Consider the following 16,953-nt stretch of genomic DNA (forward strand, 5'->3'; position numbering starts at 1 on the left):
TTCTGTCATACCACGTCCAAGTTGTACCCTTGGATGAGGTTCAGATTTGATCACAGCCTTGCTCTATAATATCTATGAAACTCCAGGAGTTAGAGGAAACAGAACTGCTGTTCTGCTCTGAAAAGACCCAAAAAGCAATACAAGAGAAGTGCCTCCAACACCTGCTGCTCAGAGCAGGCTCCAGGGTGGTGGCTTGGGTGGTCCAAGTCAGCTGAACAAAGGTTTTAAGTGTTGGGGGTTCTTTTCAGCTTGGAAGTTTGTACACTCCTTGTCTTGTGAGAGTGGAGTGCAATACCCCGTTTCCTATCCACGCTGGGTAATAGATTCCGGGATCTTAGAGAGTAGTTGCCATAGTGATAAAAAAGGGAACAGAATCTGCTTCTCTTTCTGGGATACCAGAATTATTAAATTAAATGCTTTTCTTCCATTAAAAGAGAGTGTCATTATCATATTTCTGAGAAGAACTGTTTCAGAGCAGAAATAATGTGTTTTAAGCTGATGTCCTGCATTAATCATGTTCCTTCTTCAGGCACCTCTAACCTTGACTTGTGCTTGGGATGCACCTCTGCATCTCCCTGGCTGCAGCTGGTGGAACAGCTGCTTAGAAAACACCTTGCGTGGGAAAAAGTCTGCTTTTGATCTGATGGATAGAAGTCATGGAGTTGTGACCACAAAGAGCTGGGCAGGAAGCAAGGGTTGCCCAGAATTGTAACACAGAAACTAAAGTAGAAAGCGTGAGCTGTGGAGGATGGAGGGGGATGAAAAGGGATGGAGCGCAGGGAACGTGGCTGCCAAAAATGGTGGCTGCAACAGGGGGATGAACTGAGAGGGAAGAGGAGAAGCAACAAGAAGGGAATATTCTTAAGCTTAGAACAAATTGGGAGTGAACAGCAACAGCACCCAGGTTTTCAGAGGGGAGCTTTCAGCTCCTGCAGTGGAGATGCACTGGCTGCCTGTGGAAGCTGGAGTAGCCCAGGCAGGCAAGTCTCAGCCCATTCATTGCAGGTGCAAAAAGAAACAACTCACCCTGGATTGCTTTTTGCTTTAGTTCCTTTCAGGAAAGGGAATTTAACATACTTTAAGCCAAATACAAATCTCTGTGATGGCTCAGAGTTCCCCATGAAAACGACCCGTTCTTACCAGGCTGTTAACTCCCTGTTCTTCCCGTGTATCTTCTTTGATGACTTGTAATTACCTGGTAATCTTCCCCTGTTTTGGGATGGCAGTTCTGTTTCAGAAATATAAAACTGAAGGTCTCTGAGTATCTTCTTCCCCCCACCTGCCCCCTCATTTCACACAGGGAAAAAAGCTGGGGCAGAGGCAGGAGCTGCGGCGTTTGAGCCTGGGGAGTCCTTTGCCTCGGAGCTGCAGGTTTCAGTTTGCAGAATGAACAAGCAGGGCAGAATCTTTACTGCTTACAGGCTCAATCCTCTGCTTATATTTGCCAGTTATCTTTTGAGATTTCAGTCAGCTGTGGTTTAAAGTTCCACAGAAGTCACTGAGCTCAGAGTTGCGATAATTAACCAGGAATTGCAGTTAATTCCTCACTCACTGGGTGTCTTTCAGCGTGTGATTTCCTAATTCTTCCTTTCCTTCCACCTCCTCTTTGCTGCCTTCCCACCAGGGAGGAGCTGACAGAGGTTTGCTTTGCTGGACTCCCTACCTGGCTGTGTTTGGAGGTGGCTGCTGCTGGAATACATTCCAAGCTGCCCCTCAGGGCACCAGTAACAGCTCTGGAACACTGGATCTTGATGCTGTTTGGCAGCAGGTTGTTCTGCCACTAAAACTCATCGATCCCAGCTTGGTTGGAAGCTCTTATAAACACATAAGAGTTCATTAGAGTAGGTCTTGCATTGTATTGTGCACTCCTAGTCTCTGGAAATCACAGTCCTGTTAATCTTAACTCCAGGAAAAACTGAGTTTCAAACCCCCGGAAACAAGGATCCATCAGTTTTAATGAACTCATCTTGTGATGAGTTTTGGTCTCTCTATTTACTTCAGGGATTGCCACATAAAGAAGGTCTTTCCACCTTTTCAGATTATTTTTTGTAAAGGGACTTCAAACAAAAAAAAGTCCTTGGCAGTTTATTTCATTGGCATTAATTTACAAAAATGAAGCGTAGGTTAAAAGGCATGTCTAATGTTTTAACATGTTATCAAACTATGCTGTTTTATTAAAGTTATGGACTGCTATAACTTTTTAGCCTTAGGTTCCCTTTCCTTATGGAAGCACAGCTTTGGACACTGAAAAACAACGCGGCCAAGAGCAGGTTTACCAAAATACAAAGTTTCAACTGGAAGCTATTCCTCTTCCATCTGGATTTCAAAGAACAGCAAGACACTTCTTAAAATTTCAAACAACTATTTATGACTTAATGACCACCTAGAGTAGGAAAAATTATCCTATTAAGCACTCAGTTTGGAAGACTTGAAAGATTGCTTTGTTGTCATACTGAGTTGTGATATGTTTAATAACAAGATCTATTGAAAAGGAAATGTTAAAATAAAATGAAGCACCCATGTGGTGGTACCTGTTAGCATTTCAGGTCCTTGGTGCTTTGGGGGTGTGCTAGAGGTTTAGAGTTTTAACAAAATTAAAATTAATATTTCTGTTCTTTGTCTTTTGAGACCAAAATATTTGTAATACTTTTTTCAAAAAAACCTATTTTTAAACACTTTAATATGAAAGTGTTACTCTTCCCTGATAATGAGATGAGGAACACCTCTCTGTTCCTTTTGGAGCAAGACTTTAATCTGATGTAAAATTTGCTCAGCATTCTCACTGCCTAAAGAAAATCTCTCTTCTGCATTTTGAAAATTCAGCTGTAAAGATTCTGCCAGTATCTTTCCACATCAGGCTGCCAAGCTCAGCACATCCATGTTGGGCATCTTTGTTGCCTGCACTGAGCCTTTTCCATCTAATCCTCGGTGCCTGAGTCTGCTCCGTCCATGAGCTGCCCCGAGTAGGACCATGGAAGCCATGGAAGCAGGTTCCTGTATGTGCAGCATTCCTGGCTCCCAGGCTGGGCTCCCCACGGCTCTTACAGTGCTGGTGCTGGCTCCAAGGGCTCGTAGGAAGTTGTAGCATGGTGGTGGTTGCCAGAGTAGTCAATGTGTTATTCCATTCAAAAAAACCTCCACCAAACTTCAAAGCCAGATCAAAGAAGAGTGGAAGGGCCAAATCCTTCCACAGACAGATGAAGTGTGTAGTTGGGAATTAGACACGGGGAAGCTGAATAACAGCCCAGCAGTTACTATTCCTATTTCTGGCCTCTGAAAGGTTTCAGGAGTTGGTCATAATCTTTCTCAGAATCTCCCTTTTAGTTTCAGAAATTTTCCTCCCTCTTAATCTGATAGACCCTCAGAGCATTAATGAACAGCTGTAGTTATCAGTCGATCCTTTCTCATACCTTGTCTCAATTAGTGGGGAATTTTATTAAATGCTTTGCTATTAATTCTTCAGATAAGAAGAATTAATGGTGTAATAAATAATAATGGTGTAATAAATAATACCATGGTGTAATAAATAATAATTAAACTAATTTCTTTGAGCATGCAGTCAACAAAACAAACACAGAAATACAGAAAATAAAATTCTTGATACTTGTGCCATGTGATAGTAGCCAATACCACTTCTCTTTTAAGAGCAGTCTTAGGATTAAACTTCAGATGCTGTTTTTTGGTCTTATATTCTATTTGAATTATTCAGCTTTACTCTGGAACACGTACTTGATAACCTCTTACATTGCCAAGTGCCAGCTTTTGGGATTCTTTTTAATGTGTGAGGATAGAACGTCTTGTACAGTGAAGGAAGGCCCAAATCTGGCAGCAGTCACTGTGCAGGATGCAGGGACAGGGAGTGTTTCCTCACGTGAAGCTGCTCGGAGGGAGCTGGGCCAGCTGTCTGAAACCCGAGGGTACAAAGTACATGGCCAAGGGGGACAAGGCCCAGTCAGATTGTGTTTATTGGACTCTGCCCCAGTGGAATTTACTGCTCATAACTGGGGCTTCATCAACTCTCGTTCAGTCTGATTCCTGTAAGCATGAAAGGCACCCACTGAGTAATCCCTTGTTATGAGGCTGTGGCAGTGATAAGCTGATGTGTGTGGTCCTCCTTCCAGCTATGGGAATAGTCCTCCTGAATCCCTGCTGGGAAGGGAAGAGAAGAGACCAGGATGTGGAAAACCACTGTGTTGTGTAAGGAAAGGCTGGGGATGTCAAGGGAAGAGGAAAATACAATTTAATATTTGGAATAAAGACTTTGCTCAGGGGTTGGTTTTATATTTAGGACAAGCTGACGGGTGATAAAGTCACCTAGAAATCCTCCCAGTGCGGGGCAGGGGGAAGAACAAATGGGATCTGTTGAGCATGTCCTGTGAGGAGCAGCTGAGGGAGCTGGGGGGGCTCAACCTGGAGAAAAGGAGGCTCAGGGGGGACCTTCTCACTCTCTACAACTCCCTGGCAGGAGAGTGGAGCCAGGTGGGGGTCGGGCTCTGCTCCCAGGGGACAAGGGACAGGACAAGAGGAAATGGCTTCAAGTTGTGCCAGGGGAGGTTTAGGTTGGATATTGGGAAGAATTTCTTCACTAAAAGGGTTGTCAGGCACTGGAAGGGGCTGCCCAGGGAGGTGATGGAGTCACCATCCCTTGGAGGTGTTCAAGGAACAACTGGTCTGGTTGACAAGGTGGTGACTGGTCACAGGTTGGACTTGATGATTCTGTAGGTCTTTTCTAACCTGAATGGTTCTGAGACTGAAAGTTCCTCTTTATTTTGAGGTGAGTGAGAAGGATCCTAGTCTCAGTCATCCTCTTTGGAAGAAGTAAATTCCTGCTAAAATGTCTTCAGGACCTTTTGTCTAATGTGATATTAAGTAGCTCCAGTAACAGACATTTCACCACTGGGGAGACTCCTGCAGGCCAAAGGGCTCTTTAGATGAACAGGGATTGTTTATTCAGGGGTAGTCATGTTTCTGCTTGGTAATCTCGAGGAGTTTTGGGGTGTCATTTGTCAAGGATGTCAGCCTTGGATAGATGTCCTTTTGCTCAGACACTTCTCAAGCACCAAAACATAAGCTGATAACCATTTGCTCGATGCTTCTATGTATTCCCCTCCCTTCTCGTCTAGACTATGTACAGAGTCATGCTTTGTGCACAGAATGCACAAAGTATCACAGGAGTTGAGGTTTGTTGGGTCTTCAAAAGCTTTTGTAGTGTTGGAAAATGTAATTTCTGTCAGTGCAGACTGGGAAGGATAATCTAGTGTTTGCCTTTGGTTTTGTGAGTTGAATTGCAAGACTTCAGCCCCACACAGCTGTATATATTCATAAAACATCTTTTTAAAATATATTTTAACTTGATTAAAGTTGTGAAATTGTGAATTTAATATTGAGAATTTAATATTGAGCAACTTAAACTAGAATTTGGTCTCTGTGAATGCAAATATGGATATTTAATGTTTTTTGAGGGTTTTTTAATGTCCCTTTGGAATCACAGCAATTCTAATCATTTCATTCATTCTTTTCCAGATGGGAATGACAGGTAACACTAGTCCCTTTGGGCAGCCTTTCAGTCAAACTGGAGGGCAGCAGATGGGAGCTACAGGAGTGAATCCTCAGTTACCGAACAAGCCAGGCATGGCCAATAGTCTGTCTCCCTTTCCTGCCGACATCAAGAGTACTCCCGTCACCAGTGTGCCAAACATGGTGAGTTGCACCTGCTGCTTCCAGCATTTTTTACTTCTTCATGGTGCTTTCTGAATCCTTGGGTGATCCAGCTTCTGCAACATTATCAAATTACTTCCCGTTTAAGCATCAGCGTTGCCCCGTGGTTCCTTTGGGTACATTATGCTGTATCACAGTGTTCTGCTACAAGAATTGCATTGCATCCTTCTGTTTTGTCTGGTACATTTAGTTTCAAACCAGATAAAAATGTCTTCTTTAAGTTCTGTTTGTCAATTAGAGTGTGTTGGATGCATCATCACCTTCCTGAACTGAAGGGAACCTCATATCCTTAGAGCCTGTTGTAGTAAACACCCCACATGCTTCTCACTTCATATTGGGCACAACTTGCAGCTCACAAGCCTATGAGAACAGTTCTTATTAGGATACCTTACAAGTTTGTAGTGTTCTGTTTACTCAAGTTTTCTTTATAAAGTGAAATCAAATATTCCCATTTGTCTCAGGATGTTGCGTATTAATCAAACTGCTTGTGTTGTTTCTATGGAAACCCCAGCATGTTGCATTTTATATTCTTATACATGATAGCAGTTACTATAGAAACTTGTTAAACCTTCCATAAGATGCAAATTACCTATTTTTTAATTTAAATCAAAAACCAACTATTTTTTGGCGCAACCAATGCTTGTCCTTCCATCAGTGAGTTTGCTACCTGCCTGTCACCAATAGGCTCTGTATGAGAGGCAACAGGATGTAATAAACTTCCCCTTTTCTCCTGATTTTAAAGGATCACTTCTAATTTTTCTGTAGTCACACTGTGAGATCGTTGTTTAATATCATCTGTCATTTACTGCTTGTGATTATGGAAGGGAGCTGGTGACTCGTATTTAAAACCATGTTTGAAATACCACTTGCACTCGTGCAGGATATTTGTAAAAGACAGTTTGCTGCATGACTGCTCTAAATTTGTTTTTAAAAATTTTGGATCAGGTGTGAAGCAAATGAATTATTGTCCTGATCCTGCAAGGAACCTGCAGGTCTCCCCAAAGTGCTGTATTCATTTCAGGGACTGGGTGATCTTGAAGCCCAATTTTGTGCTCATTTTAAATATCAGGTTTTGGGAAGCCTGAATTTTAATATACTCACTTATTAGTGTAAGATACAGTGGCAGATATTCAGGTGGAGTAAAAAGGGGACTTGCCATCAAGGTTTGTTTCGTGGTGGGAGAGAAATAAAAGAAAAAGCTGTTTCCTTTCTCCCATCTTGTCCAAGAGACAGAGGAAAATAAGGGAAACTTTCCCAGTACTGTCAATTGCTTTAAAATGTCAAAAACACCAGCTGAGAGAACAGTCAGAACCATCTTTCTTTGTTTCTCAGGTGTCAAAAGCTTCATGTGTCCAATATATGGAGGGTAATGGCCATTTCAGCCAAAAGGCAGTGGTTCTGTCAAGCCAAAAGGTCTCAGCTCATGGCTCACGTGTGGCTTAGAGGGATGATGGTCCTGCCGGGGGTGGAACTGTAAAAACTGAAGTTTCCATCCAAACATTTTTATTGTAAAGCCAAGAATTTCAAAGGAAATGTCACACTTGTTAAAATTTAACCTTTATTTGGCAGCAGTGGGTAAGGCAGTGTAATTGTTTGGTAATAGCACATCCATAGCCATATGCTGTTCCTTCCACAGGGACTTTGCTTTACTCAGTGAACAATATGAACAGAGCCCTTGGAAGGAGCACACAGTCAACATTTAGTTCTATTTTTGCTGCTCGGTGTGTGGCTGTGGGCATTGTTGTAACTTATTTCACTCCAGTCTTTTCCAAATGGTCTTTCCTGTGGCAGCCAGCACTGGGGCAGGCCTAACATTCAGGATTAGTTCATTTTCACAGCTCCACTCTGAGATAAAGATGTGTTGCCCTGGTTTTAAACACAGTAAGACTGGAAGAATCTGCTGACTCAGAGCCTGGGGTTTGTAGGTTCTGAGTTGCTAAACCTTATTTCATGTGTTAAGACATGATCTAAGGGTAAAATAACATTCGTAGCATTCACTGAGTTATAGGAGCACACATCAAAGTGACATCTGTCTCTCACAGTGGGCAACTAAGATGTGACCCGAGTGGCACTTGTGAAAAGCAGCTTGTGACAGAGGCAGGTCCCCAGAGCAGAGCTGCAGTGGTGGAGCAATCATGCCATGCTTTCTTGCCACAATCCCTTTGCCATCTCTGTGTCCCGGGGTGTTTCAGGACCCTGGAGATGATGGTTTATTTAATGTATTTGCCTTGTGCATGGTCTGCTGGAGACACGGCCTGTCCTGTACCCTGAGGGAGACAGGACTGTTATGTTAACATCTATCAAAAATGAACCCATAGAGGATCAGCTCAGACTCCATCTACTACAGCAAGTGAAAGACCAACTACATATTTTAAAAATAAAAACCTCTAGGGTCTTTTGTGGGATGATTGAAACCACATATCTTGCTAAACCAACCCTCTGTACTATTCTTATCATAAAAGGGCCCCAAAAGTACTATTCCATGTGAGTGACAAGCCCATGTGAATGCGAACACTGGTGATCTGTGGCATATCTGAGGCAGGAAACCAGATTGCAACATGGCATTGAACACTGTGGTTACCATGAAATAATATTTAAATAAGAAAAGAGGAAATAGAAAGGTGCAGCCATTATCTGAAGACCCCAGAGTCCTGAAAAGCGAGATTTTTTAAATGCTCCTTTCAGTCTTCAGCCTTACACTTTACATGTGGGCTGCAAAAGTGAAAGACGAGTGAGTTTCTTAACCCACTTTATTCTAATTGTTGTGTGACACCCCTGTCCACAACACTAACCAGGAGCTTTACCACTGCCAGGCATGACCCTGGCAGCCAGGACAAATGTGCTGCAGCTGTGGATTTGGGTTTTTTGATCCAAATTCAGGCTACCACTCTCCTGAGAACAGCACTCTCTTCCCTTCCCAATAAAGTGGGTCTCAGAAGTGTTAGTTCGTTGCAGCCTGTGTTCCAAGCATGACCTTACACTACACCCTGAGAAGCACATTTGGATTAATCTCTTTAATTAGAAAAGAAGAACAAACCTTATGGTATTAAAATGATTAAGAGGTCAGCATTAAGGTATTAATTTTCAGTGCCAGCAGGATGGATTGATTTTTCTGTTTGTTTTGTTTCAGCGGTGGATCCGAAAAGCGTATTAGCACTTAATTTGTATGACTGCTACAGAATCAGTTCTCTTTACAGGATGGGCAGCTTGAAATCTTGAGTGAAAGGCTTGTTTCCAAAGGAGAAATGTTGCCTCTCATGTTGTTGGAAGTTTTGGTGACACGTTATTGAGGTTCAGTGTCACTTCCATGGTTCGATGCAGGACTGGCAGCGCTCAGAGATCACGCAGAATCCCTGGGCTGGGGAAGGGAGCCACGCTCTGCTCTTGGGCACTCAGCACAGTGTGCAGCCTGTTCAGGAGCCAGCAGGCTCCTGGTTTTGGAATGTGCAGGCTCCAGAATGAGCTGTCAGTGGAGGAACCCTGTTAGACTTTTCCATCACGCTCACTGAAGCTTTGCACTCCCCGCAGTGCTGCCTGTTCCAGGGGTGGTGATGGATGGTTCCTTTGTGGACATACCAGTAAATCTAGCATTTCTACAAGAATTAGGAATACAATGGGTGAAGTTTGGCTTCCAGACACCAGCTTGGTTTCACAGTTATCCCTATGACCAGCAGATGGAGTTGAGAGAATGTTACTTTTTGGAAGCGAAGGAAATCATTTCTCCTTGGTTCTTGACTTAGAATTGGAGCAGCACATCTTCTCCTGGTTTTTTTCCCCCATCTCTTACTAAACTACATCGGGAGCTTTGTGCTGAGTTCTTTGTTTCCTTTTATGTCCTTTAGGATTTTTGTCGTAACAGATTTTAATCAAAAGAGAGGAAAAGTGACTGAGGGTGAGGATGTGCCTTGCTATGGACCTCCGAGAGAGAGGAAGAAAGGTCTTAAACTGGGAGGCCAGGTTTAATTAGAACAAGTAGAACTGAAGCTACTTAAAATAGACAGCTGGTATTTTATTCTAGAGACTAGAAATAAAAGACTTTGTGAAAAATTACTTAACTCCTGTGCCCTTCCAGGGAGGAAGGCCTGCGTTCTTAACCTCTCTGTGGTTTTTCCTCTCTTGCAGCACAGTCACTCTTCTCTTTCACTGTGGGAAAGGTCTGTGGCTGTTGCCCCAGAGTCATGCTGTGTGTCTGCTTGCTGTTCTCTCCAGCAGTCTCCCAATCTCTGGTGGGCTTGCTGTTAGCTGTGCTCACCTTCCCTGTGCCTGCCCTGACCTCCTCTCTGAAAGTTTTTCCTTCACAGGCATGTTCACTCCTTCTCTTCCTCAAGAAAATCCCTCCTGATTTACAGCAGCCAACAGCTGGGAAAAGCTCTTGTCCATGTTGCTCAGCCATGGGCTCTTAAAGGAGAGGGTCTTAATAGCCTGGAAACAAATCCAACAGACAGTGTTGGGTGCCAGAGGAACAACGCTGTTTGGGGAGCAGAGAAGGCATCTGTTTTCTGCCTTCGTGCAGGAGTTCATCCTGGGACTGTGGTTTGCTTTGAATGGTGGAACATTTTAGTTTTTGCACCATACATAAATACAGTGCCAGCCTGGCAAAAGCTGACAAAGAGGATTTAACCTTTCCACAGCTCTCTTGTCCATGTTCTACTCTCCCATCCCCCATAGGCAAATACAGGTGGTAGAGAATATCCACTGCTGTTTCTTTCTCTGTTCCAGGAGTTGAAGTACTGCATAGTCAGCATGACTGTCCCTCCCTTACAAACTTCTCATTTGCCTCTTATCCCTTTTTCTATTTGGGATTTGCTATTTGGGATTTTTAATGTTCATCATTCCTTAGTCTGTTTTATCCCACAGTAAAATATTAAGATTTATGTAGGATGTATAAACCCCTCAATATTTCGTTCAGGTAATTTCCTGTATGTGAGAGCTGAACTCTGTCTAAAGATTGCTGTATTTTGTCCCTGTTTGCTACTTTGAAACACTTCTTCAGTGTGTGTTTCTTGGCATTTGCTGGTCCTTCAAATCAGAAAGTTGAGGGGATAAAACTCCTTAAGAAAGATGCTGGTCCAGCCTTGCTTCCCAGCAGAGTCAACTGCATAGTATTGAGACCTTTGCTTGGTTTTAAAAGAAAATTCCTTTAGCAATTAAAAGCCCAGTGCACTGAGGGGGCTCTTCAGGACCAGCTATTCAGGTTCCTTCCATGGCCTGACCGTGGGAGCCTTCTCACCTCTGTGGTTGTCATGGGCTTGCAGGGTCACTCCCCAGCACCACCCTCAGAAGTGGAGGTTAACTTTCCACAGTGGTAGGTGAAAACTGGAAAATGAAAATATTCCTGTTCACTCTTGACATGAAAACTCTGCTTGTATCCACGTCAGTGCCAAAGCTTTGAAATAAATCTTGGGCTCCGAACATGTTCTTCATGTTAAGATCGTAGCCTCAAGCTGCTCCAGGTGAGGTTCAGGTTTGAGATCAGGAGGAATTTCTTCATGGAAAGGGTTGTCAGGCACTGGAGTGGGCTGCCCAGGGGGGTGGTGGTGTCCCTGTTCCTGGAGGTGTTCAAGGAGTGGCTGGACATGGCACTCAGGGCTCTGGTCTGGTTGGCAAGGTGGTGATGGTCACAGGTTGGACTTGATCTTGGAGGTCTTTTCCAACCCAAATAATTCTGGGATTCTTGGATCATGCTGGCTTTGTATTCAGGAGCTGAGTATCTCTTACCTCCTCATTTGCTGGAGCACTGCCAGGGCTCAGATTTGTGCTATTAACAGGCTGATATAATTTCTTGACGCTTGAGTCTTTCTCCCTCCAGAGACCATGACCACCTTCCAAGGCCCTATCCAGTTCAGGAAGCCTTTTCTCCTTTCCTCTGAAGTCTTCTGCCCGTGATCCAGACTCAGATTCTGATTCCTCCAGCTCCTTGGGTGAGGAAAGGCAGCATTGTAGGGTTTTGGGGCACAAATGCAAACGCTTGTGCTTGTAGTACTGGTGCCCATCTCAGCCTGGTTTGTGCATGTGTGAGCCTCCAGCCTCTGGGGTCAAAGCAAACCTTGGGATTCCTGGTGTCAGAAGGATTCTTCCTTTTTGGATAGGATCAGGCTGTTCAGACCATACCTGTTCAGAGTAACTGGTGGAACCAGAGAGGCCACCATCCACGTGGAGAAGTGTAACCTGGTTCTGTGCTGCTTTCCCAGTGGAGCTCTGGTTGTCACTGGACAAAGCCTGGGTTCATCTGGTGACTGCACTGGGGAGTGCCTCATTCCTGATGCCATCTGACAGCTGCTGCTTGAGCTCTCCTTCAGTTTTGGGACAGAATTCCTGGCTTTTCAGAGCCGGTTCAACAATTATTAGAGCATTCCTGCAATTCTTGTGTGCAGGAAGGACTTCTTTGAATCTTAATGAAAGTGTATTTGGGTACATGACTGGAGGTGATCACACTGTGAACATTTAATTCAGATAGAAGTGTTGCTGATTAGAAATGTTCTTTGAGATTTACAGTTCATGTGTGTATCCACTTTATGCCCACTATCCCTTCTCTGGAGGGGACCCTCAGGATCACACTTTCAGCCTGTGGTTGAAGGGGAACTGAAGAGGTTTGGGTGTGTTTCACCTCATGTACTTGTGGGTGCCTGAAGGTGGGATTTGTGGCAGTGGATTTTTAATTACTTCACTAAGATCCACTGCTGATTACAAACCTGTCTAAAAGAAATAAAAGGCGTTTTTTAAACGCATGATTTGTCCTAATACAGTGATTCCAGAAAGTCATGTTCTCCTAGCAGGGAGAAGGAAAAAAACATGGAAGTAAAAAGAAATTACAGAAGAGGAAATGTGTTTTAAAAACATAGTGCTGTATGGAAGCTGGGCTGATGCAGAGTTCTGTATCACATCGTTCACCTGCTCTAAGATTGCCACTGCTGCTGAAATTGGTGCCTACTTTTCTAAGAAGAGGTACATCTTGACAATGTGGAGTGGTTTTGAATATACAAAAATCTCTACATCAAAATGTAGAGAATCGGTCACCTCAGCAAAGTAAAATACCAGGGAACTCTGTGTCCATCCAAGCTCTTGACAATGAGATACTCGTCCATCCGTGCTGCCCTGACGTGCAGGATGGTTTTGCCCTTCAGGATAGGGGCAGGGCAGAACCATCTTCCTATGGGAATAGAGAGTGTCCATAATTTTAAAGGGTATTAGTGACTGTGTTACTCTATAGAAATGTGTATTACTCCATTTCTAGAAAATTGGTTGATGAACCTCCCATCTCTGTCAGAGGTTTTAGCAGACTGACAGCCCCTGATCCATTTGTTCTGTTGATGGTGGAGCTCAGCAAGTGGCAAGAGAAACAGAACCATCTTTTTTATCTCATGTATCTGACCATTGAAAGATTTATTTTAACTGTGGGAGCAGAAGTGTCTGAACTTGCTGCTTCAGCAAGAAAACTGTTGGTCGTTCAGGTGAAGCAAAAAGAAGCCTCCTGCTCGTTCTGGAGTGGGATGATTCCTGTCCCTTTGGTGTGACTGTGGTGCACTGGCAGGTCTTCAGTTATGAACTGGTCCTGCAGACCACTGTTCTTGGAAGGCAGACTAGCAGGGAAGAGATCAACTCCTTCAAACAGTCAGCAGTCCTGGGAAGTAAGATAGGCAATATTCTGAGGGGATGTTGTGCCTGCCTGCAGACACTGCTCTCATCTGCACTCAGACTGCTTGTTCTTCAACCCACTGATACTCTGTAATTCTGCTTTTTCCTTACTCACTCTTCAAGAAACCCTTTTGGGTCAGGGCATCTGTGCTGATACAGCAGTAGCTGTGTCTGTTAACTGGTGGGGTAGTAACAAAAGGAGAACTTGGCTTGGGAAACAATTCTTTGACTGGGATGAAAACACCACTTCCAACAAGATTTTCTTTGGCATGGTCTCTGTATTTTTTTGGAGATTGGCTGAACTAATTGTTTCCTATTTGTGACCCAAGAATTGTTTCAGCAAAACCTGTCTGCTCTGTGGATATGTTCACAGGAGAAATGGAAGACTGAATTGCAGCTGTGTGCACTGGAAGCAGAAGTGGCTGGGTTTCCTTCATTCACCCTTTTTCCTTTTATTGCTCTTTTTCTTGTCTTGGCAAGGCCAGCACAAACAGATTCAGCAATTCCTCTTTGTTTTTAAGACTTACTATAATCATTATCAAGTGGCAGAGTCCCCATCCTCCTCCATCAAATACCAGCCGTGGTGTTTTCTACTTGATCTTTTGTGCTTCATTCTCCAGAAGAAAAGCCAAGCTCTTCAAAAAGCTGATGTGCAGGGACAAAGCTTGTTGCTGGAGTAGTGACAACTCTTGCCAGGGAACCTTTTGTTCACCAAACAAAAATAAGGTTGCTGTTATTGGGCTGTGGAATTTTCTGGGGAGTTCCTTCTCAAAGGTCAGAAGTAGAACGGGCTACAAATGGTGTATTCTGTATTTAACCTGATTTTCCTTAAATGTAGTACACAGGCTTTGGTCAATAGTGGTCAGCACTGAACTATTTCCTCTGTTATCTCCCCAGTATAATCCTATTCTTCCTGTATTCTATTTATAAGTGCTTTTAATGGCTGATTTTCCTTAGGTAGCTTTTCTGTGTTAACCTATTTTCACAGGGCATAATCAAAGTGATTCTTGGGACAGTTTTATGTTTGTCCATGAGATTAATTCAGGCTGCAAGTCACAGGGATTCAAGTGCTTTTGCAGTCCCATATCTGCCCCTGCTAGGGGAGACATTGCAGGCTGTGGATGTGCTTAATTTTGAAAATCAGGTTTCTGCATTTGTCCAGAAAGGAAGAAAAAGGTGCTAAATCTGTGCTGGAGCACTGACGTGTTAAGGAGGCTGTTCTCTTCTGCAGTGTTATGAGCTGTGCCTCAGACTAAAGATCTCTGTGGGTTTGCAGCTGTCAGGCAGAGCTCAGGCCTTGGTGCAGAAGTGTGTCCATAAAGAATGGATGGTGGAAGTAAAACATTGGATTTTACAAGCTGATACATCCCAGCATCACCCTATAGATAACTCTGATTCACTTCAGTAGCCATAATACAACCCAGATTTAGGTGGCCCTTTCCAGGAGAAAACCATATACAGCTTACCCAGGAAATTTTCTCTTTGAAGGGAATATCAGCACGCACTTGTGAGACAAAAGACTAATTTATGCTTAGAAAATCAGCTCTGCCTTTTGTTGTAATATATAGAGACAGTCATAGAATTCTGTTTTCTCCCTTTGGACTCCTCTTTCTTGTTAGGGATGAGAAACAAAGATTTAAGTGTTTAAAACCTGTAATATGAAAATATAATACTAAACAGGCTTGAATTCATAGAATCATAGAATGGTTTGGGTTGCAAGGACCTTAAAGAATTCCAGCTCTGGGTGTGGTAAGAGCTTATTCCTGTTGGAATTATGGTCTGTCCAATAAACAGAAGGTTTTGAGTGGCTTGTGTTTTAAACTCTTGTTTGTAAATGTTTTAACAGAGGAACCTCTCAATACGTTGTTCCAAGATTAGAAAAGTTTGAGAATGCTGAGGGAGTGGTGTAATAATCCTGGTAGCCTGGTGAACAGTGTTGTGATACTCACAGAAACACAGAATATGTTGAGTTGGAAGGGACCCACAAGGGTCATCAAATCCAACTTGTGAGCCTGCACAAGACCATCCCCAGGAGTCACACCATGTGCCTGAGAGCATTGTCCAACTACTCCTTGAGGTCTTTCAGCCTCTGTGCTGTGCCCACTGCCCTGGGGAGCCTGGTCAGTGCCCAACCACCCTCTGGGGGAAGAACCTTTCCCTGAGATCCAACGTAACCCTCCCCTGAGACAACTTCGGTACCCTGGGGTCCTGTCCCTGGTCCCCACAGGTCAGTGCCTGCCCCTCTCCCCCGCTCAGGAGGAAGCTGTAGATCACAATTCTTACGCAGGACTAGGGTCAGAACCGCGACTCGCAGACGTGCTGCTGACCTCCCCTCTCTGCTCTCTCAGTCCCAGATGCAAACCCAGGTGCAGCAGGTGGGGATCGTCCCGACGCAGGCCATGGCCACTGGGCCGACGGCGGACCCGGAGAAGCGCAAACTGATCCAGCAGCAGCTGGTTTTGCTGCTCCACGCCCACAAGTGTCAGCGGCGCGAGCAGGCCAACGGCGAGGTGCGGGCCTGCGCCCTCCCGCACTGCCGCACCATGAAGAACGTCCTCAACCACATGACGCACTGCCAGGCCGGCAAGGCCTGCCAAGGTGAGGGCACGGGGCTGGGGCCGCTCGGCACACGAGCTCTGAAAGGTTTCGGGGGTGTTTGGAACCAGTGTTCCTCTTCTTGTCAAGAGCATTCCCATACCTGGCACAGAGTGTCAGCACCGGTTCTGGAATTAAACAGCTGTTCCCTTTGCCTGGTTCCCGCTTCCCATCTCAGTTTGAAAAAACACAATGCAATATTTGCCTTTTCAAGAAGGGGATAGTACCAGGGTAGACTTGCAAGCATCTTTTTCATCTCATCTGTTGTATAAAGAGGGTGTCCTATTCCCCACATCTTTGTCTTAGATTTTAGTACTAGTTTCTTTCATTGTTTTCTTGACTCGTCCCAAAAAATTTTAGTTGTGTTGAGATGTGTTTGGTTATATGCACAGTGTTGCTCGTGAAGGAGAAAGAATAGAATTGCTCTTCAAAATGAGATGGAGTTAATTGAAAACCAGTTAACCTGGTTAACAGTGACCTTAACTCCTTTGCTTTTCCTTGCTGCAGTTGCTCATTGTGCATCTTCGAGACAAATCATCTCCCACTGGAAGAATTGTACTCGGCACGACTGTCCTGTGTGCCTTCCTCTGAAAAATGCCAGTGACAAAAGAAACCAACAACGTGAGTATTCTCTTACTGCTGTCACCATTGAATGATACTAGTAAAGCTCATCAACTGTGCAGTGTAGGAATAAACCTTGGGAGTGTCCTAAGAAACTTAGTAGCTGGTTAACTTGTAGAGGGATACATTTACTAGTGAATTCTCCTTTCTGATCATTGAAGGCAATTTACTACTGAATAATTGGGAAAGCCTGAGCTCAAGCACCCATCTTTTTTTAAAGGGTGTGGCAGCTTCTGACTGGTGCTTCATTGTGGGGCAGGTCAATAGATTCCAGTTATGAGGCCTAAAGTTTTGGATATAGGTACAGTTTGGGGAAGGAGATAAGCTACTTGATTGTTTTTCTTGGTGCTAGGAACAAATTAACATGCTAGTGATTCAAAATAA

The 16,953-nt window shown here is 44.0% G+C and overlaps 1 protein-coding gene across 7 annotated transcripts in view; it reads left to right on the plus strand.

Annotated features, from left to right (window-relative positions):
• Nucleotides 1-16,953, plus strand: part of CREBBP (CREB binding protein) — a 95,432-nt gene that overhangs the window by 32,747 nt on the left and 45,732 nt on the right. For all 7 annotated transcript variants that reach the window (XM_064672615.1, XM_064672616.1, XM_064672618.1 and 4 more), the window contains 3 exons: nucleotides 5,524-5,700; nucleotides 15,702-15,951; nucleotides 16,456-16,569. In XM_064672615.1, the coding sequence (XP_064528685.1) occupies nucleotides 5,524-5,700; nucleotides 15,702-15,951; nucleotides 16,456-16,569 (541 nt within the window). The remainder of the gene's footprint in view (nucleotides 1-5,523; nucleotides 5,701-15,701; nucleotides 15,952-16,455; nucleotides 16,570-16,953) is intronic.

This window comes from Pseudopipra pipra, chromosome 16 (genome assembly GCF_036250125.1).
Source record: "Pseudopipra pipra isolate bDixPip1 chromosome 16, bDixPip1.hap1, whole genome shotgun sequence".
NCBI classification, from domain to species: domain Eukaryota; kingdom Metazoa; phylum Chordata; class Aves; order Passeriformes; family Pipridae; genus Pseudopipra; species Pseudopipra pipra.